At 37.0% G+C, this 26,577-nt stretch overlaps 1 protein-coding gene across 3 annotated transcripts in view; it reads left to right on the top strand.

Annotated features, from left to right (window-relative positions):
* REEP1 (receptor accessory protein 1) overlaps nt 1-26,577 on the top strand; it is a 1,259,835-nt gene that overhangs the window by 1,045,457 nt on the left and 187,801 nt on the right. For 2 of the 3 annotated variants that reach the window (XM_044062335.1, XM_044062333.1), the window contains one exon: nt 25,593-25,628. The exons of the other annotated variant lie outside the window; for it this stretch is intronic. In XM_044062335.1, coding sequence (XP_043918270.1) covers nt 25,593-25,628 — 36 coding nt within the window. The remainder of the gene's footprint in view (nt 1-25,592; nt 25,629-26,577) is intronic. 3 annotated transcript variants of the gene reach the window in all.

Raw genomic sequence — 26,577 nt, 5'->3', positions numbered from 1 at the left:
CTCTGACTTTCCAAAATTTCATTAAACAATCTAGTTAAAAATTCCACTGCCATCTCTCCTAAGCACCTCCATGCTTCCACTGGTATTTCATCTGGGCCAACAGCCTTTCCATTCTTCATCCTCTTCATAACTGTCCTTACTTCCTCCTTGCTAATCTGTTTCACTTTCTGATTCACTATCCCCACATCATCCAACCTTCTCTCTCTCTCATTCTCTTCATTCATCAGCCCTTCAAAGTACTCTTTCCATCTACTCAACACACTCTCCTCTCTTGTGAGTACATTTCCCTCACTATCCTTTATCACCCTTACCTGCTGCACATCTTTCCCAGCTCTGTCCCTCTGTCTAGCCAATCAATACAGGTCCTTTTCTCCCTCTTTAGTGTCCAATCTCTCATACAACACTCCATACGCCTTATCCTTAGCCTTCGCCACCTCTCTCTTTGCCATGCACTTCATCTCCTTATACTCATGTCTACTTTCTTCATCTCTTTGACAATCCCACTTCTTCTTCGCCAGCCTATTCCTTTGTATACTCTCCTGTACTTCCTCATTCCACCACCTGGTCTCCTTGTCCTCCTTCCTCTGTCCAGATGTCACACCAAGCACCTTTCTAGCAGTCTCCCTTACTAGTTCTGCTGTAGTTACCCAGCTATTCGGTAACTCTTCACTGCCTCCCAGTGCCTGTCTTAACTCTTCCTTGAACCCCACCTCACAATCACCCTTTTTTAACTTCCACCATTTAATCCTTGGCACTGCTTTCACACTCCTCCTCCTCTTCTTGATCACCAATGTCATCCTACAGACCACCATTCTATGCTGTTTAACTACACTTTCCCCTGTCACCTCTTTACAGTCTCCAATCTCCTTCAGACTGGCCCTCCTACATAGGATATAATCCACCTGTGTGCATCTTCCTCCACTCTTGTACATCACCCTATGCTCCTCCCTCTTCTTAAAATACATATTCACCACAGCCATGCCCATCCTTTTCGCAAAATCCACAATCATCTGACCTTCTGCATTCCTCATCACTTCCTCATCCCCTCTGTTCACTTCACCAACATGCCCATTGAAGTCTGCGCCAATCACTAGTCTCTCACCCTTGGGTACACTCACCAACACTTCATCCAACTCACTCCAAAATTTTTCTTTCTCATCCATCGCACACCCAACTTGTAGAGCATATGCACTAACAACATTCATCATTAAAATCAATCACAAGAGGTTAAAAAGGATTGGGAAGAGAGATTGGATAAGCAATTCACAAAGAAAAAAAATGGGATGATATATGTATGGCTCCCAAATATGCAGTAAAGTCAAGAAGATTTCAAATTTTTGCTTGGAAGTGTTTGCATAGGTGTTTTATACCCCAAGCAGACTCCAAAGAAGTTTTCCTCGGGTAGATTGCAAATACTGGAAGTGTGACTGGGAAGAAAGAGGTAATTGGGAAATTATTTTAGGCGTGTAATGAGTTGGCAGTCTCCAAAAATGCTTTTCAGACTACCCTACCAGAAATACTGAGTGAGCAAATTGGTGTAACTGAAGAAATGATTTTTTGAGCTGTGATACAGAATTGACATTGCCTAGACATAGTAAGGCCTTGCTGAGCTTAATTCTGGTGGCTGTCAAAAAAGCAAATTACTAGAAAATGGAACTCAAAGTCTAAACCAACTGTACTAGAAGTAGTGAATATAGTAACAGAGACAGAACAACTGGAAGTGGGTTCTTTAAAAAAAGGATGGGAGCAAATGAAATAGACAAAATGGGAATTGTGCGAACAATACATGCAGAATAATGTTTAGAAGGAGGAATGAGGTTTAAGGGAAGGCAGGAACTGAATGGGCTACTTAATGTTCAACTGACAACGACTGTATATAAGATTATATGTGATGTATAATGTTTGCAACTAAAACTGTATCAATGTGGTTTGTTTTCATTTATATAAATGTATGACTGAGTATGTCATAAGTGATAATTCAGTAAAGATGTTTCTTGTCTAAAAAAATTGAGACTAGGCTGAAGACTTGGAAGTTGATTTTGAGCGACAGCACAAGAGTTCAGTGAAGTACTCAGGGCTCTAGCACCTCAAGAATAAGAGGAGGAGGAGGAGATAGGAGGAATCCAGTAAGAATGATGGTGTCTCAAAACATAATGTGTGAAGACTATGGAATAGATATGTGGCAGATCCAAATGACAAAATAAGATACATAAGGAAAGCTGGTGGGGGGATGCAGAAGTCCAGGAAGTTATCAAAAGAAAGAAAGAAGGCATGCAGAAAAAAGTAAGGCAGAGAAAAGACAGACCAGGTTAAGAATAAATACTGACTGGTTTGCTAACAAAGAGGCTTCTAAGAACATTTACATCTTCAGCAGGTTTACCAATCCAAGGAAGCAAAAGTCATGAACACAGTGAAAGAACAAATTCCAGCATTAGGCAAACTCCTGTAAATATGTCAAATTATTTAATAAATGCACATAAAACAAAAAAGTAACAAGCTTTCACACAATCAGATGCTTCAGCAATCATTAAATCATTCACATTTTCATGAATCACTATATATAATTTGCAGAAAGTCACATGTTACAAATATACCAATAAAATCAATGTTTGATTTGCCTTTGTTTCAGTGTTGGTTTGATTGACACAGCCTCATTTGAACCTAGGTATTATCTGCCCTAAACCTAAAAATCCATTTGTACTCTTCACTCTCTGTATATGTTTTAATATCTTCCCCTGTTAAGTTATGTCTAATTACCTGTAATACAGCATATATCTGCGGTGGTGGTGCTGCGGTAGCATTGTTGCCTCACAGTTAGATGTTGCCCGTTCGATTCTCAGTTAGAGTGTCTTCTGTGTGGTGACATGCGTGAATGGGCGTTCCTTCATTGAAGGTTGTGCGTTAGGCCTGGCAAGCCAGTATGTAAAAATCTACTGCCAATCATTAGTGGACCGGAGTTCCACTGTGGCGACCCCTAACCGGGAAAAGCCGAAAGACACAAACAAACCTGTAATACAGCATACTTAATAGAGTGCCCCATCCTCTTTCTTAATATGTTTATATAATGCATTTAAGTCATTGTTTTCCTGTTATGTCACAAATGCTGATGTATTCTCTCCTTTATTTTTTTGTCAGTCTTGCCCAATGTAAAAAGCCAAATAGGCTACACATAAGGCAGTATAGATTACATTCTCACTCTCACTGTCTGCATATACAGAGATAATAAAATCTCTGTCTGAAAGTGGATGTTTAAAACTCCTTTGCTTCTGAAATGTTTACAAAGGCTACATTTCTAACATGGATATGTTTCTTTTCTTCGATTAAGCCTAACATTTAATCTGTTCTGCTGTTCTTTATAGCAGAGCATCCTTATTAGTGAAGTGAAGTGGATTCACTTTGAAAAAGTCCTGCAATTGGCAGGACGAAAGCCCTTGTGTTTGACTTTGTTCATCAAATAAATTACTCTGTGCAGCCTGAACTTATGTGCCTTAACCGCATTTTTCTCATTGCTGGTGAATTTCATTTGCGGTTACTTCAGTTTGTTCTTAGCCACTAGAATTAAACTTAACAAGGCCTTACTGTGTCTAGGTAATTTAGATCCTGTATCCCAACTCAAAAAAATCATTTCCTTAGTTACACTCATTTGCTTGCCGAGTATTCCTGACAGAGAAGTCTATATGGAAATTTTAAAGTCTGCCAACTCATTACATTCCTCAAATTTTTGTTCATGTTACCGCTTTCTTCCCCTTCACAACTCCAACATTTGTCATCTACCTGTGGAAAAATTCTCTGTGGTCTGCTTTGGGTATAAATGTATCTATGCAAACACTTCCAGGCAAAAATCCTAAACCTTCTAGACTTTGTTGCTTATTTGGGAGCCATGCATGTGTCCTCCCATTGTTTCTTTGTGAATTGCATATCTAATCTCTCTTCCAAAACTTTTCTGATCTCTTTTGATTGATTTCTATAGTTATAGTGCAATATTTTATATGTTCTACTAACTATACCTTTTTTAACAGAAGCTTCTTTTCTAGATTCATTTAAAAAAATCAACCAGAACAGGTCTTTCATTTAGGATTCCCCTCTCACTTTCTCTGTCTGTACTCTGATATCAATCCCTGATATGGAAGGCAAACAGTAGCCTGCAATCCAAATGTCTTCTTCACCTTTTCCCATTCTATTATCTTTCCTTCTCTAATTATTTGTTCCCAGTTGCTTGGTCAGCTTCCTCCAGTAAATTCCATCCCCTTCTTTTCTATTCTCTGTACCCCAAACTACAGGCATCCCTACTGGCAGAATCTCCTTTCTGTATGCCTTTGTTGGCTTAGTTTCTAGTATGCTCTGTGCTACTTTATGAATGTAATATTCAATGTGATTGTTGTTATTCTCCTTAGGGATCTACATCCGAAATCGCCTTCTTTCTTTATTTCATGAATTACCCCTCTGCTGCATCATCATCCCTTTACACTTTGAGTTGTAGCTTTCTGCTTGTGTTATGCTCAAGAGCCTTAACTGTGTAGCTGTAAAATATCTCTTCAAATCAGGTAATCCTAAACCTCCTCATTCTGTTGGGAGAATCAACATATCCCACTTGACTAGTGCTTCTTCCACTTCCAAATAAAATCCTTCAACTCTTTATTAGTTACTGTCCACAACTTCTCTGGTTGATAAAAATATGCCTGACCTGTGTATAAAATTAAACGGGCTAAACCATTTTAATGTTTGTATCTTGCTATCCATGTCCATAGGCAAGAACTTCCAGTTTCTCAGTTTTTGTATTATCTTTTATTTAGTCTCTTCCCACATATCCTTTTTAATCCATACTCCTAACTACTTCATTGTATCATGTCATCCCCAAAAATATGGACTAGTACTAATCCAATTCATATTCTGATACATAGTTTATACCATGGCCTTTGTTTTACCTTCATTAGTTTTATATCCTGATAAAAATCAGGAACTGTCTCAAAATATTCCACAACAATTTCATGTCCTTTTCTGGTTCCATCAGGTACAAATCATCATTTTCAAATAAAGCCATCTTGTGATATAGGGGTTGTTAATGAAAATATTAAAAAGCAGAGGACCCAAACTAGATCCCTATGGGACATAGACAGGGACTGGTAGGAAAGCTAAATGTGCACTTTGCCATTTGACAGACTGCTATTAATCCAGTAGCTAGCTGATAGAACAATGTATGGATGAGGATATGAGACTGTAAAAGACAGCTGTTGTAATAGTTTGGGATGAGAGATGGTATCAAAGGCATTTGGTGAGTTAATTAATAAGGCAGACACCAGGCTACCATTGTTCCATTCTTGGCATTGTAACTGCTGACATGGGGAAAAAGTAAAATGAGCAAAACCAAACTAGTGTCACTGTGTTCCTGGGTTAATGCAGTTAGCAATGCAGACATACAGCTTCTCCCCTTTCACTACTCTGGTTAATGATTTATTGCCTACAGATTTACCCCCACTGAAAAGCTAACTGGACTAAAAAAGAAGGAAATGAAATCTGTAGAAACAGTCTACATTTTCATAGTGGTTACAGAAATTATGTATTTGAGTTAAATGAGACTCAGAAATGTCCCATTATTAAGATCCTTGTAAGTAAAAAAGCACAAGCTTAGTATAAGTATGATTCTCAGACAGTGGGCAGCTCTCTTCTAACATAAACACACACTCTGCAAACCAGTTGCTCCTACACTACACGTTTCTGTGTATCAACACAAAAGGTAATCATACTGCAGACCAATTACACAAAAAGTTCCTACAACAGCAGTCAGAACCTACTGAGATACTGGGCAAGAAAACTGGTGCAAAACAGCCTTACTTCAGCGATTGTGAGAATCCAAGTCCCATAAACTACATAAAAATTGTGTTGCCCAGCTGACATAAACTTAGAAGTTTCCAGTTTCTAGATAATGCTTCAGGAAGCACAATAGTTTCACCTTACACTATGAGTACTGTTCACGATGCATGCTTTACAGATAGTAAGATTGGTTTGTTAGGGGGCAGTACTACTTTACATAACTACAATGAAAGAAATAGTATGATATATAGTGAAATAATACAAATATAAAAAATATGACCTCATGTGGTACTGTCCTTTAAGTTCTTGCCAGTGCTTTAACTTAGAATTCATTCTTTCTCTGGTGTGTTCTTCCAGGTCATATTTGTCAATGGGTCCCAATGATCAAAACAAATAAAAGCAATATATAAAATAAAGGTTGGCAGTATATATTATTTTTCTTAGCTCAGCCTGTTCAGGACTGCTGTTATTTGGTCTGATTAAATATACCTTTTTTTATCTTCTGCTCCTTCTCACAGGCCTTGACTTTACATGCATCTTGGCTCAGGGTGTCTGTCCCAACCACCTTTCCAAAGACTGTTGACAACAGTTGTAAGAGTTCTTCCTTTTCTTTTATATACCACTTGTGTCCTTAAATATGGCATTGGAAAATGTTGTTTCATGTGGGATTGTCATTAACTCTCTCATTAATTTTATGTGTGGATAGATATGAACACGTGTCAAATGCACTTGTGGCAAAAAAACAGTCTGCATTTAATTTAAATGCTTCAGTGTCATCATCACCTATGTAAGTGGTTCATAAAAGATGGAAAGATACCTGGAACTATTTACAGTGGTGTTATTTCAGCATCTGTGGTGTTTTTTTTAACTAAAACTTAACAAAACAGATATGTACATGTTTTGCTAATTTTTAAAATAATTCTTGACTCCTGTTTTTATACATGTGGGTGAACATTTCTGGACATGTCATTTAATAAGTTCAGGGAGATATAATCATTGTTCTACAAAATATCAGCATAAAAAGTTTTTATTTCTTGCAGCGTGAAAAGTAATACCATGAATTTACTTAATAGTTCTTTAGTTTATGTAGATACTATGATTGTTTTTATGTAAACTACTCTGGCTTTTTCCCACTGTTTGAAACGTTACTCAACATTTTTATGCATATATGGTATTAAAGAACATAGATTCCATTGCAATACAGAGTCACTCCTCCACTGTTAGTATGACTGAGTCATGGAAGCTGCTGGAAATTGTTCTCTCTATATATACAGATCATGCCTTGACATTCTGGAAGATCTATTAAAACATTTGTATAAGTCATAGTACTCAGCCTTTGAGCAGTAAAAATCATAACACTGTAACTCAAACATCATAGCACAGACCAGAAAAGGAAGCATTTTTTTAACAGAGTAACAGACGTAAATATACAAGATAGATCCTATACAGTAAGCAAGGTATAGACTAAAATTTAATGATTTAATTATTTGTCCATAATTAATTCATTTTGGTAATTTGTCTGTGTCTTATGAAGTTGTTTAACTTTATGAAGAATATCAGTGAGTCTTGCTGGTGCATTTGTAAATCTCAAGGCAAGAATCATAGCACCATACATAAATGCTGCATGAGACCCTTCATACAGTTCACAGAGAGGTGTCACCTAATTTGCATTGTAGCTGAAAAACTACTACATAGGTATTCAAAAAGTGTTAATTTCTTGTTGAAAGACATGTCAGCATAGTATGAGTCATGTTATTTCCCATATAAATGATGACAGCACTCAGAAGGTAGACTTTGTAATCTATAGCTATTAGAACTTAACTGTATGTACGATTTGCCCTATAAACTAAGAAATATACAAGTAAGAAACTTCCATCAGAGAGTCGCCTTCCTTTCTATTTCATGTCATTGTACGCATAAGTATCAGGTAAGCAATGAGGTATAAAGGGGTGCATAGTGGTGCTTTAAGTATGTCTTGGGCCCTGGACAGTTATCAAAACATGGGCCCCCTCACCCTACACACACATTTTTTTGTAACACACAATAAATACATGTTTTATTTTCTGGTCACCTTCCTGATTGTTTGAAACCATAAAAGACCAGTCAGACTACAATCGTGGTTCACCAATGTTTGTATACATCACTTACAGACACTTGACTATGTACATCTTAAAAGTCTGATTGTGATAGAAAATAGACACAACATAGTACTTCAGCTTGCTTTGCACCAATACACACTAGTTCTGCAAAGCCAAACTAATGACTGTTTAACTTGATCAAGACAGCCATTCTCATCCACAAAGAGCCTGTGAACCCAGTAATTATAGCCCTGCTGTTTACACCTCTGATGTCTCGTAGTAATACAAAAAAAAAAGTAAATATAGATGCAGTAATATATTTCAGGTTTGCTTCAGACCAAAACACAGTAGCCCAAGTATTCCTACTTATTTAGCACAAATGAACACTAGTCCTGCAAAGCCAGTCTATTTCAACTGAGTAAATGACAAGAGGATCAGTCACTTTCATCCACAGACATCAACAACCCCAGCAGTTATAGATATTTTGAATTGCTATACCTCATTTGATGGTGTTAAAATATAATATGTCTTGGCTTCTTAGTTCAAGAATCAGGGACAAAGACAAAACAATAATGAATGAATGGTAAAGGCTGGATCAGGGACAGATTTTAAATATTGCACTCATATAAAGTTAATAAAGGTTAATTTGTTGCTAGATAATTCTGCTAAACTGAAATCTAAGCCAATGCACAGAAGATTAATTACAGATTATATGGAAGCAAAACAGTCACTATATAAAATTAACTGGAGTGAGATATTCAGTGGAAAAACTGCAGATAAAATGTGGAAAGTTTTGCAAGCGAAATTGTTTGTGTGCAAAAAAAAAATGTTTAACATCAGCATCTCATCATACAATGTCAGGGGGATATACTTCCATAAGAACAAGATATCTGATTAAGGTAAGAGACAAAAAATATAAGAAATGGAAGAGAGGTTGAACTACAACTTTGGAAACTGAAATAAACAAACCGGACAAACAGATTAAGCATAGTGTGAGATAAGATCAAGAAAAATTTGAAGAAAATTTATATAAAGATATTGAGCGTAATAGGAAACCTTTTTATATATACATAAGATGTAGAAGGAGTAAAGATACACAAATTGATAAACAGTGTGCAGATTCGAAAATTTATTCTCAGACACAACAGATTATAGATGTTTACAAAATCTTATGCAAAACAGTTTGGCTCCCCAAAAGGGGTGATAAGTTTTCCTAGTGACATCCAGGTACCCCAGATACTGGAATCAAATTAGATTATACTGAAAAGAACTGCACAAACTGGATCCAAACAAACCACAGGGAGGAGATGGCATTAGTAACAATGACCTGAGAACACCTCAGTAAGAACTTATGATACCATTATGTTATTTTTCACTGGGTCATATAAATATTTCCCATAAACCTGCTTTTAAGGGAAAGTGGGCTAGGACAAACCCAGAATCACATAGACCCTTAAGTCCACTTTCATGTTGTGGAAAATAATGGAGAAGGTAATACTGGATAAGTTATTGTCGGAACTGGATAGGTTGGGACTTGAAACCATATATCAGCATGCATATGTTGAAAATAGATCTATTACCACCTGTGACATGATGTTCTATAACAATATAATAGCTGTGAATGAAAACTTGTGCTTTGATATAATTTATATAGATTTATCTTCAGCATTTGATAGACTCATACACAAAACACTGATCAATAAATTAGTACAACTAGGTATCGATGTACTCTTGAAAGATGGATAGCTGCATGGCTTACAAATAGGACATGGCAAGTATCATACAAAAATTGGACAGGTGAAATCCTTGGTTACACAAGGCTCTGTCCTAGGCCCTTACTTGTTTAGATTGCATCTTTCAGACCTAACTTTTTCATCTGAGGTATTCTATAGTCTATATCCAGACGACCTGAAATTGGATAAACTGATTACATGTGTTACAGATAAGGCATGCCTGCAAAATAACTTGACTAAATTGATCATTTGGGCACAGGGGAATAATATGCTGATAAATACAACAAAAACTAAGCATATGAGACTTGGGAGGCATAAATTAAAAGGTGAATACTTCATACAGCATACACAGATTGAAACTGTAGACTCGTTTAAGGACTTGGGTATATGGGAAGATCCAGCTATGACTTTTTCTAATCATATCATCCAATTGGCTAATTATAGTTATAGAACTATAGGTTGTATAAAAAGATTTATAAATTCTAGGAAATCAGAAATGATGAAGTCATTGTTTGTTAGTTACATTAGACCCAAACATGAATATAGAATAACAATGTGGAAACCCTATAAGAAAACAAGCATGAGTAAATTGGAAAGATTACAGCGGAAATGTACCAAGGGCATCCATGGATGTGAAAATTTAAGTTATTATGAAATACTAAAATATCTGAACTTATAGAGTGTCTCTTACAGATGTCTAAGATGAGACCCTATTCAGGTGTATAGGGCATTTACAGACAACTACTTCTGGGAATGTTTGGGAATACGAAAATGTACTATAGAATCATTAGACAACCTATGTGGAAGATTCTATAGGAATGAAAAGTGTCAGAGACCCAGTTAGTACAGAGTAGCTGGTGCATGAAACAAGACTACCAAATTACATTAAAGCAAGTACTAGTTTAGATATTTTTAAAAACAGCCTGGACACTTATTATGGGAACAAGTGTTTTGGTACATTGGCAAGCTAGAAGGGCATTAATGCCCTGCTTGAAATAGCTGTATGTATGTATTTATGTATGTATACTCAGAAAGGTAACAGAATAACATCTTTTGCAATAACATGCATTTTCTGAACAATATGAAATCTGAAACTCAAATGTCTGTTATTGTGTAGTGACTGTAATCCTCAATGCTTTGTCAGAAAACCACAAATTTCATGAAGAACAGAGTAAAATATGAGGCAAAAATTAGGACCATTCTGAAAAATCAGGGACAGTTAGTTGAGAGCTATTTGTCAAGTCTTGTTTTGCACAAACAATAAACCACAAGTAATCCCACCTACTTTATGCAACGCCAGAGTGCCCTCTTAATACAAAGCTCAGAAGCAAAGCCAAAAAAAAATAATAATGTTGTTTGTCTTTTCGGCTTTTCCCAGTTAGGGGTTGCCACAGCGGAACTCCGGTCCGCTAATGATTGGCAGTAGATTTTTTATGGTGCCAAGTTGCCAGCCCGACGCCCAACCTTCAGTGAAGGCACGCCCATTCATATATGTCTTTCGGAGGCCACTCGACCGCGGGGAGGACATGCAGACTCCACACAGAAGACACTCCAGCCATGAATCGAACAGGAGAACCTCTTGCTGTGAGGCAACAATGCTACCACTGTACCACCATGGCTTCAAATGCGGGACAAAGCTAACTTACTGGAATAGCAGCAGTATATATTTTCTAATGGATACGAAGTCTGAAACTTTAATGTCTGTCATTATTTAGTGAATGCAGTACAGACATTTTATGAGGAGCAGTTCATAAATAATATTTGTAGTGTGAGTGGCACAGCTGATAGCACACTCACCTTTGGTGCATCCATTGCTGACACTGCAGTGCAGTATAAAGAGGATGCTGGGTAAAACCAAGGTCCGATCTACTTGAGTTGGTGGTAGTTCAGGTGGATGTAAAATATTGCACAGCACCTATCAAAAAGAGTAGGGGAAATTCCCTGATGCCTAGACAAATTTTCCTTTGTAGTATAAATACCACCTTAGATCTCCCCTGAAAAGAAGGCTACTAGCTTAGTGGGACTAACCCAGTCAAACTAGAATAAATAAATAAAAATAAGTATGATGAAATGAGAAGCATTCTGTGACATTAGGGACAGTTAAGGGAATTAAAATCAACGGGAGCAATGGAGAAAGACAAAAGGGGGGTATATTTATAGGAGATGGAAGATAAACAGCAAAAAATACTTCTGGATACTGTATTCTAAAATAAAATATCTATATTCCAGAAATAGAGAGCTCTTTCATTTGATATACATTAGCAGAGACTGCCAGTATATATGAGACAAAAGCACTCAGTCTTTCTAGATGAAAGAGTTTGTATAAGTTAGAAAGTTAAGATGATCATATTATTTTTTTATCCTGCACTCCATGACTACAGTCTATAACTCACTGTAACTTTAAGATCTATTTACTTGTTCACCTGAACCTACCACTCATTGCTGTTCTGTCAGGTCCCAGCATCTTGGTACTACAGTGTCAGACTCAAGGGGGCATAATGCATGTGCACAGATGTATTTGGCTAACAAAGTGTAAACACATACTTGTGGTAGCTTTTGAACACTTCATTAAAAAAATATAATAAAGTTTGCCACTGTTACATTCAGCGTGTAAGCTAATTAAAATGAGTTGGCTTATATGCTGAATGTAACAAAGTTAATTTAAGTAACCAGATTTGTTTTACTGCTGCGGTGGGGCTCCCTGAAGTAATGGGTCATAGGCGGCCACCCAAACTGCACCTCTTATAATCTGCCATTGTACATATACTAACACATGATAAAGAGCATTGAAAGGTGCACACCCAAGGGTCTTTCTGTTCCCTGAGTATGGGCTACATTTAAATATTTTAAGGGCATATAAATGTATGCATCTTTGTACAAAGTATGTATATACAGGTAAAGCTGCAGATTTGATGATGCCTTACATACATGACAAAGGTGTATTTTTAGTAAAGTATTTCTTTTTGCAGATGAACAATATTTCATTATAGGAGCAACTTACTGACTTTTTAAGCATTTAAGCTACCCCCTAGTCAGCCAGATGAGACCTTGGTTTAATGTCTCAGCTGAAGGATGGTACCTCAGGAGTTCAGCACCCGGTAATGCTGCACTCCAATGTCCATGCTGGAAAGTAATATAAGCATTCACACTGAAATATTTTCTAGGCATCAGAGCAGAGGGGTCTTTATTCTTTGTACATGAAATATGTATGACAGATATGGCCCTCCTGGAGAAAGGAGGCGCTGCTTGCATAATGTTAGTACTGTAGAGCTGTGTCCAGAATGCCCAAGACAGTCAGCTTCGCATACATTTTTACAGATGTTTCAAGCACTTTTTTTTTAGACTTCTTTGCATTAATATAATTTTCACATTTTACCAGATGCTTAAATACCAAATTTGTAAAATACTGGATGCAGTGTGCAGGACAGAGGGTATCAACTTGATGTGCACAAAGATGGGGGATGTATTGGGTGAAAACAACTATTATGCAAGCAGGTATTGTTGATCTTACAGTAGCAGTAATCATCTGTGTGTCTTTCATTGCACAAAACACTAGTCAAAGATTGCTTCTGAAGATCCTGTAAGAGATTGAACAGAGGCCCAGAGATTTCAGTTTGTTTGGTAGCTTAAGATGTTTAAACCAGTTAGTTATCTTTAAGGCCTTTCAAGCCGTATAAGCTGCTTAGAGAGGTATGTTTCAAGGAGCAGGCATTTTATTCAACAGTGGATCTTAAAAGGGAGAAGTTAATGTAGCAAGAACATTCATGGACCAAGAAAAGATGACGTGACAGATAAGACGTGCAAAGCATAAGAACTCTCAGGTCTGAACTGAGACATGGCAGTGGTGGAACAAGAACTCACTGTCAACTTGGGGTACCCCAGTCTCTAATTATGTAGTCTGTTTTATGTTTAATACCACTAAGAGGAATGAACAGGGATCTTGCCAGAGGCAGTTCTGCTACATTTCTTGACATGTAGGGTAAATCTGTGATTAGCACACCACCAGGTGTAAGTTTGATGTAGACCTTGCTGGAGAGTTTGGGTATCATGGGCTGAGATGACAACAGTACCCAAATTACAGAATACAAGAGGACAATAACATCTTTAGATCTGAATGATAGTCCCTTAGAGATCATCCGTGACAAAAATAAGAATTTCCTGCTGACTGTTGTTACATGGTGATCAAAGGAGAGGGAATTATCCTCTCAGAATCCTGGGTCACTAACATTTTTATTTTAAAGTTTATCATAAATGCTAAATGATGGGGGGATGGTTTGTTAATTTAAACTCATTTTCAATAACCAGGCATTTATAACTTTCAGTTCCTTTTGGAAGACCTCTGTTTAAGAAAGGAATGTGACAATGACTCCCAGTTTGCAGTCATCCACAAACCTGATCAGCTATAGAACTTGGTTTTTAATCTGTAGGTCAGAGAAGTATATACTGAGTAAACATGGTCCCAGCATTGAGCTGTGCCAGGCACCACTAGTTACGTTCATGCTCTTTGATGCTGCCTATGCTACCCACATTGTGTGGGTTCTGTCTTTAGGCCAATTTGAGACTGTTTGTAAAGAATTAAGTTTGTTATTTGTGCTTTCATGGGATATGGTGTCAATTGTATTGGCGAAATCAAGGCAGGCTGTGTGTACAGTGCGACTGCTGTCAGTGGTTTGTGCTATCTTTCTGAAGTTGTTTACCAGGTTCATTTTGAATTATCTAACTTTAACAAACCCAGATTTTTGAGACTTTTAATGTGTATGTTAGTCAAATCTGTCATAATGTGTTCCATACCCTTACAAATGAGACTTGCTAGGCTGATGGGCCTATATTTTCTGGGGTCAGTAGTAGGGCCACCTATATGGAGAGGCATTACTAGTGATGTAAGCCATACTTTTTGGACCGAGTCTGTTTCCAGGCTCAGGCTAACTAGCTTATGGAGAGGTTCTGCCAGGGCATGTTTAGAACTATTTAACAAACATCCTGGATGTTATCTGATCCCTTGAAAGATGTGTTCTTAGTCTTGGACAACATGTTCTTTAATGATGATGTGGGAGGTTGAGAGATATGGGAATGATAGGGCTTTGATTAGTTATCACAGGAGTGAAATTTGCACTAAATTTATTTGCTAGTATATTGGCAATGTTCATCAGATCTGAGTAGGTTTTGCCATGTAATATGAATCTTGTACCTTGGTTAGCGTTGTTTCTTAGTTTCTTAACACAACTAAAGAAGGATTTGTAATCGTCCTTGGCTTTATATGCCAGCATGGGTTCATGGACTGCCTTAGTAGATCTAATAGTCTTTTTTAAATTCTTAGTCAAATTTCAAATACTTTACCAGATGTGAGAGTCCTTAGATCTGTGGTATACTGTTGTATACTCTTATGAAATGTTCCTTTTGCTGTACCTTTTATTTATGTTAGTGGATCACCAGGGTGGTTTGCTTTTAAATATTTCCCATTGTATTTGAATCTAAATGGGACTGCCAGTTCTATCCATTTATCTATGTGGGTATAAAACTCCTATGCATATCTGTCTGCTAAGGTGATGCCTGGAGTGATGTTATTCTGAAGTGAGAGAGACTTCGTAGACATTGAGGAGATTTGAGCAGTTGAAGTTTTTGAATTCTGATATATAGGTTTGGGGACTCAGATATTTTGAGGAAAAAGGTTACTAGTTTATGGTCTGACTTAATCAGAGAGGGAGTCCCTAATAGAGTTGTGTACAATGTTGCTATACTTGTAATCACCAAATCAAGAGTATTTTGCCCTCTAGTTGGGCTAGTAAAACACTGGTCCATTGCGTTTTTATTTATTAGTTCGAAAAACTTCTGTACATAACGTTGGAGGTGTACATACTTCAGTCAGCTGATGGGTAGTTAATGTATCAAAGAATGATGAAGTTCTTATTGATAGGGAGTTCATCCATGGCATTTAGGAACCTGACATGAACTCCCGGGGTCATGGAAGGTGTGTTGTACTAGACTATAAACTGACAGTTGATTTTGTTTAGTGTGATTTGGGGTCCAATAAGTTCCATTTGTGAGTCTCAGGAATCTATCTATAGGTGGTATGGTCTCTGACAAATATGGACATGCTGCCATAGTTGCTACTGGGTCTGAAGACAGGGTAAGTCCTACACCCAGGTATAGATGGAGTACTTTCTGAAGATTTAAATCATGTTTCAGTGATCATACTTTTATTGATTACTTTCAAATGTAGGTGTGCCTCAAGGTTGGCCAGCTTGTTTTTTGCCTTCTGGCACTGAGCAGAACCACTTTAATTTCATCTTGTTTTATTACTGATACATCTGGCACATTGGAATGTTCCTTAATTGAACTTTGCCTAAAAAAGGCGCTATAGTGGCAGAAACAGTTTTAGCCAGTGCACAGAAACCTTTAAACAAAAGGTGCAGACTATCCCTTTCAAAGCAAGCAGGACTGTCAAGAATCTCATTCCATGTTGACACATACTGGATCTCCCTAGAATGACACCAATTATTTAGAAAATTGATGACGCCAATTAACTTTTTTTTGTATGTAGGCATAACTCACATTGAAGGGAGTATTCTGCTCAGTATCAAGATATTGCCTGCATGTTTGTTATGCATAGGGAGCACAGACATGCCTCTCTGTATCTCCCTGTTTTTTTGCCCCAGGTCATTCTCCCCATGTGCACAATGACTATGTCTTAGTTACATTGGCCTGCATACCTCTGAATAGGCAGACACTGAAAATAGGTACAAAGACTCTTGAAAAGTAGGTGCATCCAACCAAAAACCTGGACATCTAACTAGCATAAAATTTGAATACAAAATAGCGTGTAACTCTCCCTACTTCCATTAGGAATGTACAGTACTCAGAAACACATTTAAAAAGAGTGACAGAAATGATAGAAAAATATAAGCACATAATCAAAGAGATGTTGTAAAACGTGTAGACTTTAATGAACTGGATTGGAAAATTCTACCACACAAAGCCATTCAGTTTTGCTTCTGAAAAAGGGGGATGTAAGATGTGTGTCCTCTTAAGTTACTGTTGCCATTAGTATGTTGGTTATATAGTTTTGGGGGGAGATTCAAAAAGTTATATGAAGGCCGTAGACTACAGTGGTGTAGTATTACCTGATTTGTATGGATATTTTAGAGATACACACTTAAGGTTCATGTACATAACACAAGCAGAAGTTTATAAATCAGAGTGGAAAGGGATATGATGATGAAATTGTGTCTAAACAGAATTTAAACAGAGCTAGAACTGGAGACTGGGGGGGGGGACATTACCTTTTAAACTTGTACCTAAATATCATTTAAACAGAGTGAGGACTGGGGATTGAGGAGAAACACTACCTTTTAAACTTGTACCTAAATGGCATTTAAACAGAGCTAAGATTGGGGACTGGGGAGAAACGCTAGCCATCTCCTTAAACTTGTGCTTGAATGCCACTGAAACAGAGCAGGTATCGGGGGGGTGAGGAACCACTAGCCACATGGGGTGCTTCTTTAAACCCTTGCTTAAACAGCACTTACATGTAATATGGGTTTGGGAATACTAGGCACTAGGAATACTCTATAATCCTGAAGTCCCTTAAAGTCTGTACAGACTTTTCCCACCTTACCTATTTTATACAGTATACTGGTAATTTATAACTTCAAATCTGGATCTATTGATAAATATAGTAAAGATTTTCTATGCTGAATCAATTAAGAACTGTCACAGGAGGAGAAATATCTGAAGGTGTGATATAACTAGGTATTTTATTCCAGCCCGATATGTATGTTAACTGCAGCAGCAAAACAGAGGTACCAGTAAGATGTGGAAGACAAAAGGGAACAAATGTGCCCCACACACACACACACACACACACACACACACACACACACACACATACACACACAATGTAAGCAAGATAATATAAATTAAATCATCACCAAATTAGCTTCTTTAAATTTACAAAAGAAGATTTCTCTCCTTTTCCTTGTCCTATCCAAACACCCTCAACATTCCTCATTACTGAGACAGCCCAGATTCAGTACTTTCCCATACAGGCACACAAATATATGTATATATGTATATACATGCCCATACATGTTTGTGTATTTGCATATATATATGTGTGTGTGTGTGTGTGTGTGTGTGTGTGTGTGTGTGTGTGTGTGTAAATATATATAAATATATATATATATATATATATATATATATATATATATATATATATATATATATATATGGATTCTATACATTTGGTTGAATTACACTTAGTCGAAAATGATTCCAGGCATTTCACTTCACTGAAAGCTCACTTGACTGAAAGCTCACTTGGTCGAAGTTCATTTGGTCGAAAATGGAATATAGCCCCTGCCCCACTGCAGTGCAACCCTGGAGTGAGAATATTAAATAAGGGGGGGCACAGCCCCCCACATTGGGGGTGTGGGTGGCGTAGCCCCCCACATTATGCCAATAGTTTTTACTAAAGACACATATATCAATGCATTTCTAATGGATATACCTTCTTATAATAGTGACTACCCACACCCCCCCTTACTTTGAATTTTGAATGATGGAATTTGCCCCTTCCCCACTGTTGTGCGATCTTGGGGTTGATATATATAGTTAGCATATATATAGTTTGTCAGTCTTCTGAAGTAGACCCATATATATATTTATTGTCATTTGTTAACCGCTTTGGTCCAACTGAGCCAAAGGTCCATTTTCAGTGGAGACCTGAGGAGAACAGTTCCAATTACAATTACAGACATGACAAAAAAACAGTAATTAATACAAAGACTAAACATTACAACAGCAATATTGACAAGAAACATTTACATAAAATAAAATCAACAAAGACAATATATTTATATATAAATTTCAAAAATTCCAATACAATAGTGGCAAGATAATCCCCGAGTAGGAATATTTACAAAAATCTGATTGTAGATATACTGTAAAGAAGAAAGAAAGGCAGATAAAAAGAGAGAAAAACTTGGAGTAATCAAAAGTAGCATTTAGGAAGAAATCGGTTAGAGATCAGGTCAGAGCTTGGCAAGGGCAGGATCAGGTCTTAAGAAGGTAATGTTTGAGTTGTAGTTTGAAATGGAACTTATGAGGATACTTCTTATTTTAAGTGGAAGGGAGTTCCAGGTGTGAGCTACAGAGTATTTATATAGAGACTTACTGATATTTTTTGACTGTTTGTAAATGTCAAGAAGATGTTTGTCAGATGTATGAAGTTGACATCGGGGGTTATATAGGGATACAGTATTAGAGATGGAGGGACAGGAAGTGGGATTAAAAAGAACTGCGTGTGTGATATGCAGTTGAGAAAGAAACAATTGTTTACGGAATTCAGGCCATTCTAATGATTTAAGGGCGAGGCAGTGGTGGGATTTGTAAGGGAGATTAGAGGTGAATCTAGTTATTTTATTGTATGTTTGCACTAGTTTAGAGAGAGGTGAAGAGTGAAGGTTAGTAAAAACAGGAGCTGCATACAAAAGACAGGGTAATAGGAGTGCCATGCCAGGGAGGGTTTGGTGGAGGGTGAAAGCAGTCTGTGATTACAATACAGGACACCAAGTGTCTGGTGTTTTTTTTTTTTTTATGCACTGATGGATATGTATGTTGAATTTTAATTCATCATCAATTATAACACCAAGTATTCGTAGTCGTATTGTTGAGGGAGATAATAGAGAAAGTGGATTTGTGTGTTGCCAGTGTTTTAGGAAGGAAAAGTAGAAGTTTAATTTTTTTTTTTATTTAGAATTAGTTGATTATCAGTGAGCCAGGTTTCGATGGATGTTAAAGTGTCTTGGGTAAGAGCAAGGAGTTCTGGGATGCTCTGGGCAGTGGTAATATGTGGAGAGGTTGGTCGCAGAGCATAAACTGTTAGTAAAAATATTGAACAATATAGAACCTTGGGGGACACCGGTGTTAACAGGATGAAACGGGGAGGTGACAGTTTTCCAGCGTATAGATTGTTTTCTATTAGATAAGTAGCTAGAAAACCAGTTTAAAGAAGGGGTGGAGAGATGAAGGTCAGAGAGTTTAGTTAGTTTAGAGTGAGAGACAGTATCAAATGCTTTGAAGAGGTTGAGGAATAAGCAGGAAACTAGTAAGCTGCTGTCACGGTCTTCTGCTACCGTTTGGGTGAATGAGAGCAGAGCTGTTGATGTACTGTGGTTGGGTCTGAAGCCATGTTGGGTGGGAGTAAGAAGGTTATTAGATAGCAGGTGTTTAAGTAGCTGAGTGTGCACACAGTTTTCTAGAATTTTGGAAAGGGGGGATAGTATAGCAATGGGATGATAGTTGGACGGCTCAGTGGAGTTTCCTCCTTTGTGAAGAGGAATTATGTAGAAGGATTTCCATACATCTGGGACAAGAGATTCAGTAATAGAACAATTAATAAGGATAGAGACAGGGTAAGTGATGGCATTGGTAGCAATTTTGAGAAAGTAGGAAGGTAGGTTGTCAACAAAAGGAGAGCAGGGCTTAAGTTTATTTAGCTGGGAACTGGTTGTAGGGAGAATGTACTGGAGGAAGGAGAACTGGGATGTAAAGGTAGAAAGGAGACAGTAGACCTATTTGGAGTTAGTTTTTGGATTGTTTCAATAAAATAGTTATTTAAAAGAGTAGCAGTATCTGAGGCAGTATTGAGAGAGAACGGGTTGGGGGTAGGAGGATTACCAGGGTGGAGGATATTATTTATGGTAGACCAAAATTTTTCAGAGTTGCTATGTGGGCTACTTTGGTTGGAGGCAAAGAATGTTTCTTTTTCTCTGGTAACTATTTTTTTACACCTATATCTAAGTTCTTTGTAGATTTTATATATATATATATATATATATATATATATATATATATATATATATATATATATATATATATATATATATATATATATATATATATATCCAAAGACAAAATAAATCACGAAAGCAGTTAAAGGACTTCAAAGCACCAGAAATACAGTCCAAAAAGTAAAATAAAGAAGTTTATAGCTTTACTCCCTCCACTGGCAAAAATAATGGAAAAATGCATCCATAAGTAACTACTTCACCACCTAATCCAAAACAACTTACTTGCCAACTGTCAACACAGATTTAGACCATTCCACAGTACTACCACTGCCCTGCCATCCTTTACAGACTGCATTAACAAAAACCATAACAACAATATTCTTTCCTCTGCAGTCTTTATTGATCTATCTAAAGCGTTCGATATGGTTAATCACCAGCTACTTTTAAATATACTCAAATCCCTTTCACTTGAACCTCTGGCCATAAAATGGTTCAAATCTTATTTAGACAATAGACAGCAGGCTGTGCTATGGGATAATAATCTATCAACCTACCTCCCCATTTCCCTGGGTGTTCCTCAGGGCTCCATATTAGGCCCACTCCTATTTTCCATTTTTATTAACGATCTCCACTCAGCAAATCCTCAAGCCACCTGTATTCAATACGTGGATGACTCCACAATAATATGCTCAGCCACTTCACCATCTGAACTACAGTCCCTTACCCAAAAAGCATTTAATATAGTAGAACAATGGTTTTTAAACTGCTGCCTCCTCCTAAACCCCCAAAAAACTAAACTTTTACTTTTTACTCCAACCCGGAAGTCCACCCCAGCATATTTCACACTTGTATCTAATAATGGCACTCTCATATCTCCTGACCCAACCACCAAACTCTTAGGAATAACAATAGATAGCAACCTTAACTTTGATACTCATATTAACAACACAATAAAAACAGTTAACAAGAAACTGGGGTCCCTCTATAGAATCAAACCCTTCCTTACACTATTAGCCAGAACCTCTATAGCCCGTACTCAATCTCCACACTCATCTATACTTCACCTATATACACTAATCTCTCAAAAAACAACCTTAACAAACTGGCAATCTCCTATAATAATATTGCTAGATCTGCCACTGACTCTCCTTTTAGAACTCATCATTGTCTTAATCTAAAGCAACTAGGATGGCTAGAGTTTCAAAATCAGCTTCAATTTCACCAGCTTGCTATTGCCCATAAGACCCTGTATCAATTGTTTCTACATTGGTAAAACCAATAAAAAAATAAAAGATAGACTAAGCAGTCACCTTTCAGATATATGTAGAATGTGTTAACTAATGCTTTAGCAAAGCATATAGTTAGTGAAGGTACCGAACACAGATTCAAGTTCAGGATTTTACAAGTTATCTGTATGCATGAAAATGGGGGAGATATCATTAATAAAACAGGACTGTGTGAATATAAATGGATATTTTTTTTTTCGAGCAGACCATTTTCCTGGTCTGAATACAAATGTTAGTATCAAACCTATTCTGAAAGATAAACACAGTGTTATATAAATGCTTTAGTAAGCTAGGATATGGGAGAACTAAGCTAATACTGCAGTGAATTTTTGTATGGGCACTTTAAAGTATTTTAATGAGTTAATTGATTGTTTTAAATAATTGGCTGCATGTTGTTTAAAAAGATTCTTGAGTTTTAAAAACTGTTGAAGAGTTTTTACTTGAAAGTGTCATTTTATTAAACCTCTTTATTTGAGGGAGTTGGACTTATCACTTGGCCAACTCTTGGCTCTGTTCCTCTAATTCTCCAGGCTAAAACTACCACTATATAGGTATCCAGACACTGCTTACTGATTTCTAACCTACTCTTATCCTTGAAATTACTTGAATTGTAACCCACTCAAAGCATGTTTACTGTAATACCATTTGCTATGACAAAGCTTCCACTTGAGGTCCTTATATAATATGATTGTGTAAATAGTATTTCTGTGCTCATGTTATGACCATGGAAGTTGTTAACTTCTATAATGTTTGTATCTGTTCTGTTTTGTAATGGAGCTTTTCTCCCTGGACCTCCGCTGAAAAAGGACCTGTGTCCAGCTGGACTTTCCCGGTGAACAAATGTAAAATAAATAAATATATATATATATATATATATATATATATATATATATTTATTTATGGTACTTACGTATTATCGCAACCAGATTTTTGCGATAATACTGGTTGCTTCACAATGTTTAAATTTAACCATAAATGCCATGAAGATGTCAAGCAATGTGTTTTCTTTCATGTTTTACCTCCTGTTTCTGTCTGCTGAAGTACACAAAGCATTGTGCATTAAATTGCTTTCCTTACACTGGGAATATGTAAGATATCCAGCACTCCGTATTATCACCACCAGGCGTTCGCGATAATGCCAGTTGCTTCACAATGTCTAAATGTATTCTGTTAATGCTGTGAAGATGTCAATGCGTTTTCTTTCACAGTGAAGATTTTTATTAATAACCCTGCCTAAAACAAAGGAAAAACATAATGGCGCTGTTTATGTATGCACTTTTCTGACACCATGTTATGTAGCTGGCAGTAAAGTGCACAGAGGCTTCAGTTGTCAGGGCTACTCTCTTACTGACTGCAATTACTCTCACCAAATATTGCTTCACTTCACTTTTCTTCAGCAAGTAAGAACATTGCAATGTTTCTGTTTTTATGTAACTGTGCCCACGGCTTGCTATATTAGTGTACCCAACAGCTTACACTCACTACTGCAGAACATATCAACTCGTTCTGCTGTTACATAATGAATTATACTGCCCTAGAAATCTGAGACAGTTGAAGCATGCGAGTGTAATGCACGCAAAATGGGAAGAAGACTAAAATGATTGTTTCTCTCTTCCTGAATGTTTTCCAAATTTACTTTTCATCAGTAAGGACTTCAAATAACAGCTTGCAGTTTTTCCCCCACTCGTTTTCATGCTAGCATGGTATTATCGCAATCGCGAAAATCTGGTTGCGATAATACGGAAGTACCATATATATATATATATATATATATATATATATATATATATATATATATATATATATATATATATATATATAGTTTATATATATATATATATATATATATATATATATGACTAAAAACTTCAAAACTAAACTAGGAGAGTATGCAAATAAACTCACAGGCAAAGCAGTTTCCTTAGCGCTTTCATCCTTTATTCGGTGTATAGGACTTCTTCAGAGAAACAATGCATACAAATGAAAAACAGTAAATGTGTCTGTTTAAATAGTTAGAAGCACGCGGAACAATACAGTGGAATTGTTTAGAACCAATCAGTAATTACTAACAACCTGTAACAGCCTATAGATTCAAAAAATAATAAACCAAAATAATTAATGTGTACTAGTAAGCTGAGCAAGACAGGTTTATTTGCATACACTCCTAGTTTAGTTTTGAAGTTTTTTAGTCATTTGTTATTTTTCTTCATTAGTTCGCTTAGTCGGTTTTATTACGATATATATATATATGTACACACACACACACACACTTATATTTATATATATATATATATATATACACACACACACAGAGAGAGAGAGATAGAGAGAGTTCAGAGTAGGCAACCAATCAGCTTGTTCTGGGGAAATGGAAGGAAAACAGAATATGTGACAAAAACACATGGAAACTTTGGGAACAACAAGCAAATATCATAAAAAAATCGCACAACAGTGATAAGGGGTTAAGAATGAACCCAAATCCCTGGAGCTGTAAGACAGGTTTGCCAAATTCATAATTTAGCTGGACTATAATTTCCAAGGATCATCTTCCCAAATATTTTTATTCATTGGAAAAGGATCCTTCCCCCAAATATTTTCAGTTCATTTTTATTACTATATTGCTGATCAGTTCCCCGTTCACTGTTAACCAGTCGTTACAAATCTCTCCCTTATCTGCACTGATGGTTTGTATTATACAGTTTGTTGTAGTGACATTTTTTTTCTAATTGGAATTTAATTAAACATTCTACATCTGCTGCTGAATGACAATTTATGTAATCATCATGACCACTCTGATACAGCTGTTGTACCTATCATGCTAGTTTTGCATAATTTGCATAATTTATTATGGACGCAGCACATATTTGTCATCATCTTGTGCTAGACTAATCTGTGAATATTCTCATAACATTGTAACACATTATCATAAATCATTTTCCATAATTTCTGTATGTTCATTTTGAAATGTTCACACATCGAGGCATGACAGCTCTCTTTTATATACTAACATCAGGCTACCAGGAATCAACAGGTTTCAGAGCTTTTGTGCTGTCAGGAAATGCTGAGGACAACAAGCTCTGTGGAGTAGATGTTTAGCCTTTACTATGTCATAGATAATCCATATTTAACTAGTGTACAGGGTACCAGAAGAGCCATCAAGGGACAACTGGGGCAGAGGAGCTGAGGCTCACTTGCCCATCCCAGTGAATATGTTGGCTGCTGCAGCAGCATCATCTGGGCTGAAAGCCCAAAAGCTTACCTCGGTGCATAGGGACTCACAGAAGGTGGCTTACACTCCAGCCAGGTAGCCAGAACCATACTCCCCACCTGTGACTAAGAATAATGGGCACTGTATCATAATTCATGGATAACAGTAGGAGGAGAATGTTAGAAGCATATATAAAATCTCCTGATGCTGAGCAGGTGATAGCTGTGGTTTCTGTTGACCTCTCTTGGTGCATTTTGATGCTGGAGGGATGGAAGAATAAATGGACTAACAGATAACAGCAACCTAATGGTTACAGTGCAGGTGCCCAAAAAGTTATCTGAAAAAGAAATGCTGACACCATCAGAGCAGTACAGTACATTTTACTGTGAGGTCTGTAAATGTGATTTGGTTGTTTTGAACTAGTTCCACATTACAGAGTCTGCACTGACCAGCATCAAATATTAGGCAGACTAGCCACCACTTCTTTCTGTACATGAGAGTTTATGATATGTAATGACACAGTCAGTTCACGTGTACCCTAAAACAGCATTGTACAAGCAGTATGGTTAAAAAGACATTGTTGTAGTGCTGTCATCAAATGCTTTGATCTGTACAAAACATGAAACACAGTTGCATTTTATATTATGTTCATTCTTTGATTTATATATTATGATGTGCCTTTTCAGCTTGTATACACTGTTCTGCATGCAGACTACTGAGAGGTGAGTTCTAAATGGAGCTGCATTTATCAGTGTGTTAGCTTGGCTGTGCACCTTAATCAACACTGCTACTAGTGTTATTGTTTTTTCACATTGGTGTGTTCTGCTCCAAGTTGTCCTTCAGGTGTTTTTGCTTTTCTTAGTGACCTCTCAGCCCTGAAACTCAACAAGGCAAAATATCTAGGGGTGTGTGTTGGTGGTGGGGGGGGGTTGGCAGGCTAGCAACAACTCTGACTACAGTCTTGTGAATGTGACTTTCCAAGCTTTCCTTCTATATCAGTTCAGTCAGCAAAAATCCCTTTAACTGCTAATCCTTCGTATTGGGGAATGGAAATACCACAGTGGGCACCAAGTTTACTTACATGATTAGGTATTGCTAGTGGCTACCTGATAACTTGGCCTGTAATGTGGAATGGTGTTGTGTGATAACATACTTGTAACTAACTGTATTGTGAGTGGTGTTCTACACTGACTGTTTCATTTTGTGTGCCCTGTGATTAGTTTTACAACTGAAAGTGGTCCACTGGCTCACTGCATCTTATCTGATTACTAACTAAAGAATAAAATTACCTTTTTATCTGCAGAGTGTGCCTCAGCTGCCTTTGGATAAGAATGTACTTCTTTTATGTAAAATAGTTACTGTTACAGGCCTATTAAGTAAGGTTTCTGATGCAAGCACATGTATGCATTCATACTGGCAGTATGTCAGACAGTCTTGGCAGGTTACTTGCTGTTTATAACTTACTGTAAATAAAAGTCATACTGAACTGGCTAATCTTTATTATTAAAAAGTAAAATATTACAGCTTCAAATTGTTCAGCACGTATTTAACAAAGGTATAGTCAGGCATTTCTTTACCCTCCACAGGCTATATTTTCTTTGAGCATCCGTTAGAAACATTCTAACTTTTTCAGGACAGATAAATATAACTCTCTAGACAATGCCTGCAACA

This window comes from Protopterus annectens, chromosome 2.part1 (assembly GCF_019279795.1).
Source record: "Protopterus annectens isolate FY-2018-M chromosome 2.part1, PAN1.0, whole genome shotgun sequence".
NCBI lineage: Eukaryota > Metazoa > Chordata > Ceratodontiformes > Protopteridae > Protopterus > Protopterus annectens.
Note: the sequence above shows the minus strand (reverse complement) of the source record. Positions and strands in the feature narration are given on the sequence as shown.